Source organism: Vigna radiata, chromosome 8 (genome assembly GCF_000741045.1).
Source record: "Vigna radiata var. radiata cultivar VC1973A chromosome 8, Vradiata_ver6, whole genome shotgun sequence".
Classification (NCBI taxonomy): domain Eukaryota; kingdom Viridiplantae; phylum Streptophyta; class Magnoliopsida; order Fabales; family Fabaceae; genus Vigna; species Vigna radiata.
In genome coordinates this window covers 3,676,231-3,693,319 of record NC_028358.1, presented here as the reverse complement: position 1 = coordinate 3,693,319, position 17,089 = coordinate 3,676,231, and the positions used below count along the sequence as shown (strand labels likewise).

Genomic DNA, 17,089 nt, shown 5'->3' with positions numbered 1-17,089 from the left:
ATAGTGCATGAAAATGAAAATCCAAAAAAAGAATTAATATCCCTAAACTAATACTTTAGTAATATGTTTCTTTGGTTAAACTCTTAATATAAAATTGAACTACAAAGGTGTTGCTCCAAAAAAATTTTCATATAAACTTGTGAACTTTGGACTCTGAAAAAAAAAATCGAATTGGAGATGTAAAGTTGTATTGTAGATATCTGTCTCCTCTTTCCATGGCCATCAAACTCGCTTAAATAAAAGTTTTATAAACAACTAAGTTCAATTATAACAACAATTTAAGAAATATGAATATAATAAGTAAACAAATATTTCAATTATTTTCAGCAAGAATAAATATTAAATGTCTTAAAAGTCTTATGAATTTGATCTTCTTTAATTTATTCAAAAGACTATGTTGTTATTTCACACTCAATCTTAAATTGAAACAATTTGAAAGATGTTTTTCCTAAGTTTACACCATTTAAGGTGATTATTGTAAAAGAGAAAATAAACACAAACAAACAAAGACAAAAATAAGGGTAAACTAATGATAAAAAGAGTTTACATACTTTAATATAAATCATAAAACATGCAGTTCTAATATCAAGTCAATTAAACAAGCATTGTTTGACACACATATTCCTAACGCTATAAACCAATTCATACTTCGGAATAAGTATCATAAACCAATAATTCAAACAATCACATATATTCAACACATCTTAAGAAGTATATAAAAACTTAGTTTAAAATTATGATATTTTCACTCAATCACCATATCGACTCGCTTAGCTAAAAGTGCATGCCAGCTCACTTGCTCAGCCACCATGGCTCGCTCTGCGAATACAAAAACAATGAGTTCTGCTTGCTCAACGACTACACTTGCTCAACTAGATATAATTCTACTCGCTCAGCGGCTACACTCGTTCAACAAGACTTCATAATTTTGCAGAATACCAATTCTACAAAATTTGCACCCTTCAACTTCTCATTGCCTATCCTATGCACTTTTTCAAACTTCTACCACTTCTAGATGAAATTCTAAGCTACAAAGGACCTAACCAAAGTATATAAACCAACCTAAACAAGTTTTAAACTATTATACCACAAGATTTTTACTTAAAAATCACTAAAAACCTCTTTTTATAGACTCAAATTAAATTCTACTGATTTTAACTCAAATAACCAAACTAGGGTCTCTAACAAGTCATAATTGACGTAACAACATACTCCAAAACCTCCATTTTTGACATAGAACCTATATTTCAAACTTTTACTAGTCTAAATCTCCAAAATGAACTTAACAACCTTCTCAACTCAACTTATTGAATACTCACACCTCAAGCGAAATTTTTTTATCAAATAATTGTCCCAATAAGTCTTAATTGATCACAAAATTCCATATATGTCTCAACTCCTAATTCAAAATCTCAACTATCAACACCTTCATTTTTTTTTACTAAAAAGACCTATTGCTCCACCTAATCTTTCCGTCTCAATAATTTAGCAACATTTAACACCACCAACATCCAATAACAATAAAATTCATAATCAAAGCAAATCCAAACAACATCTCACATTTTAGAGATATCATTTACAACCTTAAACATCCAAACATTAGTTAGAATCATTCCATTACCATCAATACTAAATATTTATCTTTCAACCAAATCAACATAATTTACTACCAATTCATAAATCATACAATTCACAACAATAAAATAGAAACAAAGAAAGGTCACTAGCTTCCCTTACTTTAAAAGAGAATTATCACAATTCTAGATAACTCACCAACCTTTCTTCTAACTCAATGAATCCTATAAACGCCTACAAAACACAAACATGTGATCAAAGAGGGTCCTTAGAACCTTTGATTAACAAGGAACTAGGAAAATGGACCATACGACACATGTGATAAGAAATCACTACACATGATCTCAAACTAAAGCGAAAGGAAAAATGAGTCAAAACTTACTTGTTCTAAACTAGAAATTGATTAATAAAGAATGGAAGATTCACATTCATGATCTCTTAGGCACTTCCTGATCATCAAATAGACGATTCAAGAATAAGATATCTTAGAAAAAAGATAGAAAAACTCAAAGAACAAGTTTTAAAAAAATGATTTTTGTTTTAGATAATGAGACGTAATATAAACTTTTGTTTACATTATAAAATCTTTATTATTAAAATAAATCGGTCTTATTAAAATAAAACATCCATAAACTTTAAATACTTAAATTTCTGAGTTATCACACAATCTTATTTAAAAGCAATTCAATTATTTTAAAAATAAATTAATGTAATAATTTTATATTAACAAATATTTATTTTAAAATCCATTTTCAAATTAAATGTAATTATGCTTAGTTTTTAAAAGTTAAATTCATACAACAATTCAATATCATTTTTAAAAAAATTAATTCAATTTAATACTAATTTAGTTTTCTTAAAATATTTTAAAACTACCTTATTTCTCTATTTATTGTCTTCCAACACAACTACTAGTGATATTGATTAACATTTCTTTCCATGATATCTATGATCTCATCTTCCACATTAATTCACCCCAAACATGATCTTTTATGTTTCCATCTTATTCCTTAGACACATATTTTCTTTCTCATGCTTAACAACCCTAAAACAACACTTTATTATTTTTTCAAGAATTTTACCAAAGATCATTATCAAATAATAATTTATTCAAAATTAAAATTATGAAAAACCAAATAATAAATACAAAATTATTTCAAACAAATCGAATCACCTTATTATATCAAAATACTACTCAGTAAGCAACACTACTAGTGATAATATGCAAGAATGAACATCACAACAATTGTTTAGTAAATGTAATAAGTTGATATACTTGACTTAACCTAAATTTGGTGTTAGACCTAATTGGTAAACAGATATCCAAACATGTTATTAATAGAAGATTCACCTCAATCAACAACAACTGAAATATAACTCCTAGGAAAAGGAAAGGTGTAAAAACACATACAAAAAAGAAAAGTACACATCCATCCCCAAAATCTGAAGAGAATGACGATCGTACCCTTGGTGTAGTGACAAGGCATGATGTGATTGGCAAATAAAGAAAGGCACAAAGGTAAGGTGCAGTGCAAGAATAATGAACCCGTAACTCTCCAGTGCGCTTAGCCTTTTCCCCTTTTCTTTTTTCCTTCTCTCTTTTTATTGGTTTGGCGATTTTATCCGAACAAAAACAATTACGTGAGAATTAATTAATTAAAATAATAAGTCTTTTTATTTTTATTTTTATTTTATTTTCTATTCAAAGGGCATAGGAAATGGAGAGAGAAGAAGAAGAAGAAGCTCTCTTTTCTCGCGATCGTTTTCTCTGTCAAACTATTTTCCTCTCCAAGTCCCAGTTTTTCTCGGAATCCAGACTCCCTTTTGCTGAATCTCGCTTCTGCTGAGATCTACTTTCTCTCTCGCTCATGGGTTTCTCCTCTGGACTCAACAGAACTCGTAAGATTCACTTCCATCAGAGTTCAGATCACTGTTCAAGTTTCCTTCTTTTTTTCCATCTTTTGTGTTTTTGCTGCTTTGATTGTACGACACAAAAAAAACTGTTTTCACTTCAATTGTGTTGCTGTTCTGTGCGATTTTCTTCCTTTTCACTTTCCTTGGACCTGCTTTTTTTATTTTTGTTTATTTTTTAGATGATGATCGTAATTGCTGTAATGCAAATTTTGGGTCGGTGTTTTCATTTCTACTAATATAATTCTTTTTTAACAGACCGTATGTGTTTTTAGGAGACAATCTTTGGTACCCTATTTGTAGCAAAGGTCTTTTTTGAATTACGGATTCTTAACCACTGGGTAAACTAGAATAACCCGTGTGAGTTGAACTAGTAGTTGATTTTCAGAACTTGTTAGATAGTGATTTTATGTTTGTTTTTTCATAAATAAAAATGGGTGGCGGAGGTATTGTTAAAAGTTTCGTCTTTTTGTTTGATCATGAGTTTGTTTTCTCCTTAATGGGTGCTTGAGGTCAGCGCATACCTTGCCGGTTCAATTGCTGTCTGTTTTTGACTGTGTTTTAGATGACATAATCTGGACTTTAATTTTTGTTGTATCTCTCTTGCCATGTGCTGAAAGGAGAAGAGCCCTTAAGGACTTAATCTTGTTCGGAATGATGTTCTTTTGAGGGGCTTATGAATATCTGGTTTTTTCTTATAGCGGATTCAATGTTGAGTGAGGTTCACTGGGTCGATCGATCACTGTTCGATTTACATGACTTTTGTTTAATAAATGGGTTTCTCTTGACTCTAAATTATGTCCTTTGATATATTTAGTTTCTTTCTTGACTTGGGTGTGTCTTAAAATTGGAAAACCATTGGCATTTCCTTTCTTCCAATTTAGATGTTTAATTTGACACATAAGTTACCTATGGAAACTTCATCTATTTGGAGGTTCAGTAACTTAACTTTTTGGCATGAGGGTTTATGTATGCAGTTTGGTGCTTAGTTATTTTGCTTTTAATTTCAAATAATTTAGCAATTGATCTTTAAAGTTTAACTTCAACAAAGTTGTGTTTGTTTTTTCCACAGGTAATCCTGCTGTCGATGAAAGCATTTGGAGAGGTTAAAGTCAGTGCTGTTACCAACTCTGTTTGCTAATTTTGTAACTGCATCTCAACCCAAAAGCCACATAATGAACCACTTGACCATTGAGACGGAGGATTCTTTTGCAAGCTTGCTTGAGCTTGCTGCTAACAATGATGTTGAAGGTTTTAAACGAATGATTGAGAGGGATCCTTCCTGTGTAGACGAGGTAGGACTATGGTACAGTCGGCAGAAGGGATCTAGGCGGATGGTCAATGAGCTCAGAACCCCATTGATGGTTGCTGCTACTTACGGGAGCATTGATGTTTTGGATCTGATTCTCTCACTTTCTGGTTATGATATTAATAAACCTTGTGGCCTTGACAAAAGCACTGCTCTTCACTGTGCCGCTTCAGGCGGTGCTGAAAATGCTGTTGATGTTGTTATATTGCTTTTAGCAGCCGGGGCTGATCCAAACTCTGTTGATGGAAATGGTCATCGTCCAGTTGATGTCATTGTTGTTCCTCCCAAGCATGAAACTATTAGAAACAGTCTTGAAGCACTTCTTCAAACTGATGACTCCATTGCAGTGTGTAACCTCAGGGTGATCACAGCCCCATCAAATGCATATTCTCCACCATTGTCAACTTCACCAGAGAATGGCTCTCCTTCTGCACCAGATTTCCAATTGAAGTCAAAGTTAAATGATGGCTTTGTTTCTTCTGCATCAGAGAAGAAAGAATATCCCGTTGATCCATCCCTTCCTGACATCAAAAATAGCATATATTCAACAGATGAATTCCGGATGTATTCTTTCAAAGTTCGACCTTGTTCACGTGCTTATTCACATGATTGGACAGAATGCCCTTTTGTTCATCCTGGGGAGAATGCTCGGAGAAGGGACCCAAGAAAGTACCACTACAGCTGTGTCCCTTGTCCTGATTTTCGGAAGGGTGCTTGCCGACGAGGAGATATGTGTGAATATGCTCATGGAGTTTTTGAGTGTTGGCTGCATCCAGCACAGTATCGTACTCGTCTTTGCAAAGATGGGACAAGTTGCTCCAGAAGAGTTTGCTTTTTTGCTCACACTGCTGAGGAGCTTCGGCCATTATATGTTTCAACTGGTTCTGCTGTACCATCTCCTCGTTCAAGCACATCTTCTGCTATGGAATTCGCGGCAGCTATGAACATGTTACCTGGCTCTCCTTCCTCAATGTCTGTCATGTCTCCTTCACCATTCACCCCACCCATGTCACCCTCTGCCAATGGCATGTCACACTCTTCCGTTGGCTGGCCCCAGCCAAATGTCCCTGCCTTGCATCTTCCAGGAAGCAATCTTCATTCCAGTCGATTGAGATCTTCATTCAATGCCAGAGATATTCCTATGGATGAGTTTGACATGTTGCCTGAGTACGATGCTCAGCAGCAGCAACAGCTACTTAACGAGTTCTCTTGCCTCTCTAAACAGCCTAATGCCATGAACCGCTCCGGCCGCATTAAAACACTGACCCCTTCAAATCTTGATGACCTATTTTCTTCTGAGAGTTCATCACCTCGGTTTGCTGATCCAGCATTGGCTTCGGCTGTTTTTTCTCCAACACATAAATCAGCTATTCTTAATCAATTTCAGCAGCAGCAAAGCTTGCTGTCGCCTGTGAACACAAATTTTTCTTCTAAAAATGTTGAGAATCCTTTATTGCAGGCTGCCTCATTTGGGGTTCAAACATCTGGTAGGATGTCTCCTAGGAATGTGGAACCTATTTCTCCAATGAGCTCTCGGATTTCTGTGCTAGCTCAACGTGAGAAGCAGCAACAATTCCGGAGTCTTAGCTCAAGGGAACTTGGCTCCAACTCTGCTACTGTTGCTGCAGCTGCTGCTGGGTCCCCAGTGAATTCTTGGTCAAAATGGGGACCCTCGAATGGTACATTGGATTGGGCTGTCAACGCTGATGAGTTAAGGAAACATCGTAGATCATCTTCGTTTGAGCATGGGAATAATAGCGAGGAGCCTGATTTCTCATGGGTGCAGTCACTTGTTAAAGAATCTCCAACTGAGATTAAGGAGAACTCAACTGCAACTGTCTCAAGTGGTGCAGCAGCTGGATCCTCCAGTGAGGTATCAAATATGAGCACACAAATGGACTCTGTTGATCATGCTGTGTTAGGAGCATGGCTTGAACAAATGCAGCTCGATCTTGTGGCTCAGCAAAACTAAAGAAGTTTGGCTGATCCCGAGATAGTCATCAACCAGAAAAGTTTCGCTTAAGATTAGAATGTTTTTATTTTAATTTTTGTTGTGCTGATGGAAGAAGATAATAGTAACTATGAAAGGAAGCAGAAGAGGAAATTTCAAATGTAGTGTTACATGAGTAGCTTAGGAAGCTCAGAAAACTACTGGGTAGTATTAATGCAACTGCTCCCAGTTTTGGCTTGCCCATAGAGTGAAATTTTAGCTTCACATTCCAGTCCCTCAAGGAGTAAATGTTCTGTTTTTCTTCCTTTTTCATTTTGGGGTAGAAAATTACAAGGGTCATTGGAGTTATAATTTCCTTGAGACTCCTTTTTGGTCCAGTTTTGGGGATGAAAATACAGGATGTTGGATATCATATTTTTCATGTAATTTGAAATAAATAATAGTGGATATGCTAGGTAGTGGGTAAGTCAGGGATATTGGAAGGTTGATACTTGGGTTATGTAACATTCAATTAAAGTTTGTTGCTGTATTAATCCTAATGCCTTTGTTTTTTTCTTTCTTCCTTTTGTTTTCTTATTCCATGTTGATCCATTACGTTAACTGTTCTGAATTTCACTACACAAGGTTTTACATTTTAGCTATAAGTTAGATGGTCCGTTAGACATAACAAAAGTTTTGTGGAATTAGCAAATAACACAAGTTCAGTAACTTACGCTATTACAGGCTCATGATGTTTCATCTGACAGTTACAAATGTGGTCATGTTTATGCCTGATCAAGTTGGAAATGATCTTACGCAGATATCAAAATCAATGGTATTTTTATGATGGAACAATAGCCAAAAAGTTAAGAGGTAAAGTGTCCTTTAATCTAAACTTATCCCAAAGGAATTAAGTAACTAGCTTCACAACCGCATGATCTCCTTTTTGACAATTTTTTTGCCTTGATCATCTTGATGATTTGTTCTCCCATTTATTCCTCCTTTTGCAAAAGGAATTAGAATGCTATCAGCAAACACGCATGATCAAGTGTTCTCTTTTCAGTAAGATTTTTATACTCTTCTGACAGAACTTGTTTGTAGCTTTAACACAGTCATAGTCACAACTTACAAAGCAAAGTTGTTTTTTTTTTTTTTTTTTTTTTTTTTGATAAGAAAGTAGAAAAAAAATTACACTTCCGATTTTTCATTTTTTTTTTACCCCTTGTGAATCTTTTTCTCTCACCATCATCAGATGTCAACATTTTTACATTTCAACTTTAATAATTCAAATATAATATAATGATTATATTTAAGTATTCATTTTTAATAATAATAAAAACAATAATAATAATAATAATAATAATTATTATTATTATTATTATTTGATATACTAGTGAGAAAAATAAAAATTAATTATAAAATGTTATAATGAACTATTTAATGTTAAAATAGCATAGATCATGTGAGAAAGTCATTATTGTATTGAGTAATCACGTGACCATTTAAACAAAATATAATCTTAAACTTTTTATTTATGAATGATTGTATGATCTGTATTTTCATTTTCATATCAAAATTACAAAAAGGAATTACCATGTTTAGTTTGTTTTTATTTTCCTAATCTTCCCATTTCAGAGCATTCTAATTTTATTAATAATATATAAGGGTAATTAGGTCTGACCATAGTTCAATAAACCATACTAAAACTACAGTTAACCATACTATAATATACTTAAAAAAACTGAATTTATTTTAACTACAAACTAATTAAACTATTTTATAGTTCAATTAAAAGAAACTAAACTTTACACCTTTTCAGTGTAGTTAACCAGTTAACTGTTAACCTTCAATTTCTCCTCCACCGTTGTCTCACTCTTGCAACAAAAATGCCAGTAGTCGAAACAACGAGGCCCAACTCGGGCACAGTCCATCTTCCAGGTAAGTAAAGTAAAGAAGAGTAAAGTAAAGTGAATCCAGTTTTGTTGGTTATTTTAAGAAGCAGTTTTTTAAAGTATTTGGTAGAGAATCATGGCATGAACCAAAGAATGTGAAAGTGTGTGCTGCTTTTGCTTTTGGTGTTGCTTCCGCCGCCGTTGGGGATGACGGTTCAGTGTGGGTGTGGGGGAAGTCCAAACGCAGTCAACTTGGGCTTGGTGAAAATATCACCGAGGCTCTTGTGCCTACCTAAGTTGAAGCACTTTCTGGAGAGAACGTCTCAAAGGTATTATTTTTCCACTTCATTCCCTGCTTCAATTCGTAACCAACTTAACTTGTCTCTTCAATTATTTCTTTGATTGAATTTGGACAGATCTCGTTTAGATGGGGGCATGCTCTCGCTCTGATCTCGCAGATGAGCAACAGCCTCAAGGAGCAATTGCCTTAAACTTATAATCTGGAAAAAATTTAGTTATTAGTTAACTGGTATGAGTTCAGTTTTTTAAAACTGAACTCTTAAACAATACAGTTAATATTAGTTCAGTTTTTTGTAGTTTATTATAAGTATAGTTAACTGTAATTTGGTATAATTTGGTACAGTTTAGTTACTTATGCCCAACCCTAAGGGTAATAACTCTTTTAAGATCACTTCTCCTTCTTTTTACTTTTTTTTATCTCTTTTATTTTTTAACCATTTGAACTTTGGAAACAATGTTACGTAGTTATCACTGTTTTGGTTTAGTTTTTCATTTTCATTTTAAAAATATGGGTTAAATATGTTTTCAATCCTTATGCTTTGGGGCGGTTTTGGTTTAAGTCCATCTTTCAAACTAAGGTACAATTTAGTCCTCCATCTTTAGGAAACTTTGGTTTTAGTCCTCCAAAACTAACACCGTTAAAAATCTGCTGATGTGACTAACGTCTGTCCACATGTGTTTACAGTTTTGCTGCCTATCTCTTGGCACGTGTGATTGCTTTTTTGCTGACATGTGTTAAAATTTACAATTAAAATTTAGGGATTTTTAGATTGAAATTGGTGTTAAAAATCAATTAGGGTTCGTGCTGGTGTTAAAGAGGAGGACATCATTTCAGCTCGAAAGAAGGTTGAAGGTGAATCACAGAAGGTTGGACATCATCTTCTTGAGCATTGGTGTAGTTGGGCACGTAAGTTTATTTTCCTCTTTGTTTTGTTGTGAATAGATGGACGAATTTGGGATATAGGGTTTTGTTGGGTATAATCGAACTTGATTTACTTTTGAAATCACTGTTGAAGGGAAATGAAAGCTGATAGAGGAGGAACTGGTTGCACACGAAGGAACATAGGTTCTGGAATGTCCCAAACATGTGGATCCTCCTCTCACTTAGCTTCAAGAAACTATGGTTGTGGGGAAAGATTGTTTTTGTTGAAGGCAACTACATTGAAGAACAAAGGGAGACTATTTTATAGATGTAGAAATTGGGTAGTAAGTGAGAATAAATGCTTTATATTGTGGTGAAGTTTGTATTCGTGATGTGTAATTTCTTTTTCCAGAGTAATGCAAGTTGTAACTTCTTTGAATGGGTTGATGAAGGAGATTTTGAAATTAAAGGAAGCTTACAAAAGAAGAGTGAAGAAGTTGAAGTGTGTATTGAAAATGTTGCGTTGGATCTAAGGAAGAAGAAGGACAAGTTGAAGAAGAAATTAGAGCAAGAAAAAAAATATTTCAAAATGATGTTAGTCTTTTTTGTATTCTCATGGGCATTAACAATGATGTTTTCTATTATGTTTGTGTTGAAGATAAATTGTAATTAGATAAGTAATGTTGTGTTGTGGATGTACTATGAAGTTTTAAATTGAATGAAATATGGAAGTTCAGTTCAATTGTGCTAAATTTAAATGATGGAGCTATGTGATAGCAACAATATTGATTATCAGTTGTTACACCTTATTTCTGTGCTAAACTTCTTATGTGGCAATTTACACTTTTGCAACCATTTTCATTCGCAACCTTCTGCATGACTAGGATGTTGGAGACCCAAAATGTTGTTAGAACCAAATTGATTAATTTTATCTCTTTTTCTGCACTGTTGACAAATCACATTTAAAAAGAAAGTTAGATCTAGATACTATGATTATATAATAGTTCAAGAGAGTTGAAAGTAACTATCATAAATTAAAAAAATAAGCAACCGTACTCTTTGGATCCCTTTGTTCTAAATTTTTTATTCTCAGCATTCAACAGAACTTGTATCTCTTCATGATAAATGACAGTTACTATTGAATGAATTAGGCAACTCCAATTTGAAATACCAGAGCTGCTAAAAAACATGATAAATGACAATCTTTGATGAAACCAACTTCAAAGTTTTATCCATTGTGTTGGATGCATCAAATTTGTCTATGACAACAAACGAAGGTGCTATTTTAATTCTGGAATTGGTTCTAGCATATTGTGGACTCTAGTTGCAAATACAAAAGCAACACCTAAACAATGTGGTTCTGCTACGAAACCAATGAACCTGATAAGTATAAATAAAAGCACCGAACAATGTGTCTAGTACGAAATAATGGCACTGGAACTAACAACTGTTCAACACCGAATGCTTATGCAATACAACATCGAATGCTTATTGAGTACAACACCTTCTAGCACCGAATAAAGCACAATGATGGTAGATAGTCTGTTTGATTTAAGCTATTACAAATTTCCAATATAGCAGGCAAAGATAAGGCAATTCACAGGTCCTCTAAAGCATGTTGGGAGCAGAAGATAATACACCTATCTAAAGATAATACAACATAGTGGTCCAATTCACAGGTCCCAGCATAGTTTAATTGCATTCAATAATCAACAACTGCAAAAGTGGTCCACATTCGATAATCAACAACTCGTACAAAAAGTGGTCTCAACATAGTTTAAATAACACTGCATGTGGTACTACAGGAGAAATAAGTGGTCCAATTGTGTACAAAAAGTCACAGCCACTACTGCATGTGCTACGACTTACTTTAAATAAATAGTATCTCCACTACACATTGTCTCAAAAAGTGGGTCACATTGAGTACAAAAAGTCACAGCCACTACAAAAATTAACATTCCTACACTACGAAATCAATTACAACTTGCTTGAGACCCTAGAATTTGTACAGCCAGTCTTGAGGATGCTCTCGTTCCCCCTTCACGCATACTTGCAGTCCCTCCAGCTTGTGATGTTGATGTCCCTCCAACTTGTGATGTTGATGCAGCCCCTACATCTCTGCCTGATCCCTTTCCAGCTTGTGATGTTGATGATGATGCCCCCCTTCCAGATGCTTCCCTTGCAGCAGATGCTCCCCTTCTTGCAGATGCTTCCCTTGCAACAGATGTAGTTGATGCAAGTCCTCTTCCAGCTGATGCAGATGTTGATGCAGATGCTTTTTGGCTTTTCTAGCTCTTTTTACAACTTCTTACATTGTGTCCATATGCATTGCAAGTGCTACATCTCATAGCAATATTTTTCTTTGACAATTTCGAATGACTGACATATTCATTAGCTTCTCGTCTTCTTAATTTTTTTGGCCTCCCAAGAGGTGTTTTGTAAATGGGAGGTAGTAGTTGTGGAGAGTCAGATGTAGGCCAAAGTTGTTGTCCATTGATAGGAGTTATAATAGGTGCATGACAAGTTCTATAGGCATCTTTCTTATAGTAAGGATGAAAATAATGTTCTAGGTTTTCTAATTTGTAATGAATGGCAACAACAACATGTCTACATGGTATTCCTACCAAATCTCGAAAGTAATAAGCACATGTGTGATTACTTAAATCAACTACAAACTTGTCCATTGTAAAGCCATGAGTTACTTCAAATTGTGAACCCCCTGCCCAAACTGGAAGCCAATTCCCACTCTTTTCAACCTCCCTGTCCAACCTTTTCCTCGGTTTAGGCATAACATCACCAGGATATGTGTCAACTTTTTCTCTAAGGCTTGCAAACCTACTCATTATGTATGACCTAATCCATCCAATCATTGTAATTATAGGTTTGTCTCTTGCCAATAAAATAGTACTATTAAATGACTCTGACAAGTTATTGATCAACACATCACACCTAGGATAAGCACTAAAAGCATGTTTACACCAATTTTTAGTTGGTATAGTCATTAACCAATTAAAGGCATCAACATTCAAATTCTTTAACTCACCCATTTTTTTCCCATTCCTTATAGTATGTTGCCTTGGCAGCCCCCATCATAAGGTCTCTAATGAGCAGGCCTCCACCAAATTTTTCTTGTAATTTTTGTACAAATGGCGTAAACACATCCTGTGTTCCACTCCATTCAAGATATCGTCGAAAACTGACATTAATCCCTGCAAGCATACTACACCATTCATTATTACATAATCAAATGAAATTTGTAACTAAAGTAAAAAATTTAATGTACCTTTTGCTGATCCGAAATAAAGATCCACCTTTGATAATCTATGCCTCCAATATCATCAAGCAGCTGTGTCAAAAACCACCTCCATGTGTCTTTGCATTCATTTTCTACCATAGCAAAAGCTAATGGGAAATATTGGTCATTAGGGTCTCTTCCTATTGCAACTAACAACTGACCTCCATAACTTGTCTTCAAGTGACAACCATCTACCCCAATGAATGGTTTGTAACTACCTAAAAACCCTTTCTTACAGCCATCCAAACACATGTAAAATGACTTAAACCTTGGTGGCAAGGTGGGTTGAGGTTGATTGACCTTAATCTTGAAGGTTCCAACCTTGACTCTTAATAACTCAGCCACATAGTTATAAAGACGAGCATATTGTCATTCTTCATCACCCACTAAAGAATCCATTGCAATTTTCTTAGCTCTTCCAGCCTTCCAATGAGTTATTCCAACACTATATGACTTTTTTATTTCATCTATGATTTGAATCACTGTCATGCCTACTACATTCACAAATCTGTCAACCAAAACCTGTGCAATCCATTCTACACTTGCACTTTTGCTACCAAAAGCCCTTCCACACTTGTGCCCAACCAGAGTTTTCACTCTGAAGGTTTGGCTACTTCCTACCTTGCTAGCCATAATAAGAAAACCACACCCCTTCTTACAAATTGCCCTTACTCTCTTCAAATCATTCTTGACAAACTTCACTTCTTTTCCATTCAAAAAGCTATGCTCCTGTAGCGCACTCTTAAAATCCTTCAAAGACTTAAACTCCACTCCCAATCTAAAATTGAAACCCCTCGTCATATGTTCTACTCTATACTTTGGAAAGTGCCTCTTATTCTCCCTCACATCCTCATCACTATCTACATTTGAGGACAACTCATCTGTATCATAATCTTCATTTATCTCATGTTGTCCAACCTCTTCGTTAATCACAAATGCCCCCTCACTATCTTCAAATATGCTTCTAACACTTTTATTTTTCTTTTTCATTCTCTTCCACCTATCCAAAACTGGATTAATATTTCTTCTCTCTTCCTCCACCATCTCATTGTTCATCCCAAACCCATCATCATCATTTGCCATTCTCTCCTCTTCACTGTCATCAACATTTTCCACCCCTTCGCCTTCAACAACATTGCCTCTTCATCCTCTTCTTCTTGTTCTTCATCTTGCTCTTCCACTTCCTCTTCCACCATTTCTCCCTCAACATTCCCCTCTTCCTTTTCGTCATCTAGTAGCAAGTCTTCTACTTCCACATTTCCTTCCACCCCACCAATATCTTCTTCATCCACTGAGTTATATTCTTCAACAACATAACCATGTTCTTCATCCATAAGAACCTCTTCCTCCATCTCGTGCTCCATCTCCTCTACTCCTACTTCGTCTGCCTCCTCACCAAATGTAAGAAAAGTAATTTCCTCTAGTGACTGGGTTGGAGATGTTGAACATAGATTTCAACTTCCTCCTTATTTTCCTCTGCATAGTTAGATAAAAAAATAGCTTCTCTGTCATCTGTGAGTGGTCTGGGGTTGTTCATTGCCCTTTCTTTCGAACCCTTCCACCAAAGCTTGAACTCTCCATCATACTTGAATTCTCTAACAAATCCCACCGCTTCAAAGTATGACCACATGTTGGGATCGATTCCCCTAATAACATGTATCTCTCCTCCCACATATTCTAGTCCCTTGTTCTTCATGAACTTCCCCATATGATACAGACAGACGTCAAAAACCATTTTTCCTACATGGTCAAAATGCACGCGCAATGTAAGAAAACTTCCCCATATGCACAACAAAATGCACATTACATGGAGAATACACATTAAACTAAAACTACATAATTACCTTGTTCAACGAACCATAGAGAATCACCTTTCTTTCACACAAAATGCACTCGCAATGCCACAACAATATGATACAAAATGCAGAGAATGAACAACAACAGGAACACGAACCCTAACTGATTTTGAGTAACAATTTCATTCCAGATTAAAGAGGCATCAATTTCATCCCTAAATCTGATTCGCGAAAATTAAATCCCTAAAGTGTAAATAGCCCCAAATCACTTAACACATGTAAGCAAAAAAACAATCACACATGCCAAGAAAGAGGCAGCAAAACTGTAAACACACGTGGACAGACGTTAGATACATGAGCAGATTTTTAACCGTGTTAGTTTTAGAGGACTAAAACCAAAGTTTTCTAAAGATGGGAGGCTAAATTGTACCTTACTTTGAAAAATAAACTAAAACCAAAATCGTCTCAAAGTATAGGAACTAAAAACATATTTAACTCTAAAAATATTGATTTTGGTGTGTTTGATAGAATTATGATCGGTTTGGAGAACTTGGATCGTGCTCCACGGAAAAACACATATATTAAATTTTAAATAAAACTATTTAATTTTTTAAATATAAATTCGTATAAAAATTAATTTTAAACTATACCCTAAATAAAATTTATTCTTAAAATATTAGTAGAAATAAAATCAGTTTCCATAAAAAATTGAATCAATTAGACTTTAAAATGTACATTAAAATAAATGTAATGAATTTAGCAATAATTTTAATTTCATAAATTTAAATAAAATATATAAATTTAAAAATTATATTTTAAATAATTATCTAAAATTAATATTTTTTTCCAATAACTTTATATTTATTGAAAATCATGCAATATAAAAGTGTAATTAATCAATATATAACATTTGTTTTCACAAAAAACTAAACTTTATTGTACAATTGTTTTTGACGAAAAATTGTAAACTTTCTCAAGACACCATATTACTCAAATATTTGTACATTAATCTACTTATTAAACTATATGTCATGACATTGAGATAAATTTTCCATTTTTTTATATATTAAACCACTTATTAAATTATGTGACAACATTGACATAAATTTTCCATTTTTTACAATAATTTCCTACTTTTTCTTTCTTCATATTACTCAACTTAGGACTTTGATGTATACCCACTTAAAAATCAATATGATCTTCTCATCAACAAAAGTCTTACATAGAGAGATGTTTGTGCTTTGAAACAAATCTCTCATATTGTCAACAAATATGTTTGAACTGCTTCTATCACTAGTGACCTAAATAGATTCATTGATGAAGATTGTGACACTCTATATTAATATGATTACACCATTAATAGAGTATTATAGACTTCATATTAAACATGAGTATACACTGATATAAAGTTTATATTTACAGTAATCCAAATTTTCAAAATATAAAATAAACTACTTTTGGAAAGCTAATACAACATGAAACAAACATTCACACAATTCAACAAGAATTAAATGTTTACAAGAATTATGCTTTTTGACACATCATACAATCATACAATCATAGGCTTAGCTCTCATAACTCTACTTTTAAGAGAGATACGTGTATTAAGTAAACTTAGATATTTGTTTAAATTTGTTTTACTTTGCTATATTAAATAAAGGTTTTACTTATTCACTTTTCACACTGGTATCATAATTATGTTTTTCTTAAATTAAATGGAAATTTTATAAACTACATGTGACACAGTTGCATTTTAACACACAAAATTATACTTCCAACCCAATAAAACCGTGTTCATAGATAATATCTATCCAGCCAACATCCAAAATACATCTAACAAAAATAATTCAAGCCATTAGAAATCATTCACAACATGAACATGAAAATGTAAAATAAAAAATGTTTTGATCAGCGTAACATTTCTTTCACAGACAAGAGGTCTTACACTATCTCTCCCTCTCATAAGTGTGATGCATCTACCTACCACCAAAACCAAAAAACCTAATACTCACTAGTGTAGCGAGGGGCTTTTACCGCGGTTATTTTTCACTATAGGTCGCGGTTTACGAACCGCGGCATATTCAGCCGCGGTAGTAAGTCAAAGACTTTAGGCCGCGGTTACAACCGCGATATATAAGTTCCGCAATCTGCCGCGGTTGTCCAAAGAACCGCTGCCTAAATCTTTTTTTTTTTTAAAAAAAAAATTGTCCACTATATGC

At 34.1% G+C, this 17,089-nt stretch overlaps 2 protein-coding genes across 2 annotated transcripts; one reads left to right on the top strand and one right to left on the bottom strand.

Moving 5' to 3' along the window:
- The first annotated feature begins 3,264 nt into the window (after positions 1–3,264).
- Positions 3,265–7,308, top strand: LOC106772357 (zinc finger CCCH domain-containing protein 30). The gene is made up of 2 exons (XM_014658727.2): positions 3,265–3,474; positions 4,559–7,308. The coding sequence occupies exon 2, from the start codon at positions 4,662–4,664 to the stop codon at positions 6,765–6,767; it is 2,106 nt and encodes a 701-aa protein (XP_014514213.1). The 5' UTR covers positions 3,265–3,474; positions 4,559–4,661; the 3' UTR covers positions 6,768–7,308.
- Positions 7,309–12,067: 4,759 nt separating this feature from the next.
- LOC106770077 lies at positions 12,068–13,326 on the bottom strand. Its single transcript, XM_014655902.1, has 3 exons — positions 13,091–13,326; positions 12,823–12,999; positions 12,068–12,728 (listed from the first exon to the last, which is right to left on the bottom strand). The coding sequence occupies exons 1-3, from the start codon at positions 13,324–13,326 to the stop codon at positions 12,068–12,070; spliced, it is 1,074 nt and encodes a 357-aa protein (XP_014511388.1).
- Positions 13,327–17,089: the final 3,763 nt, after the last annotated feature.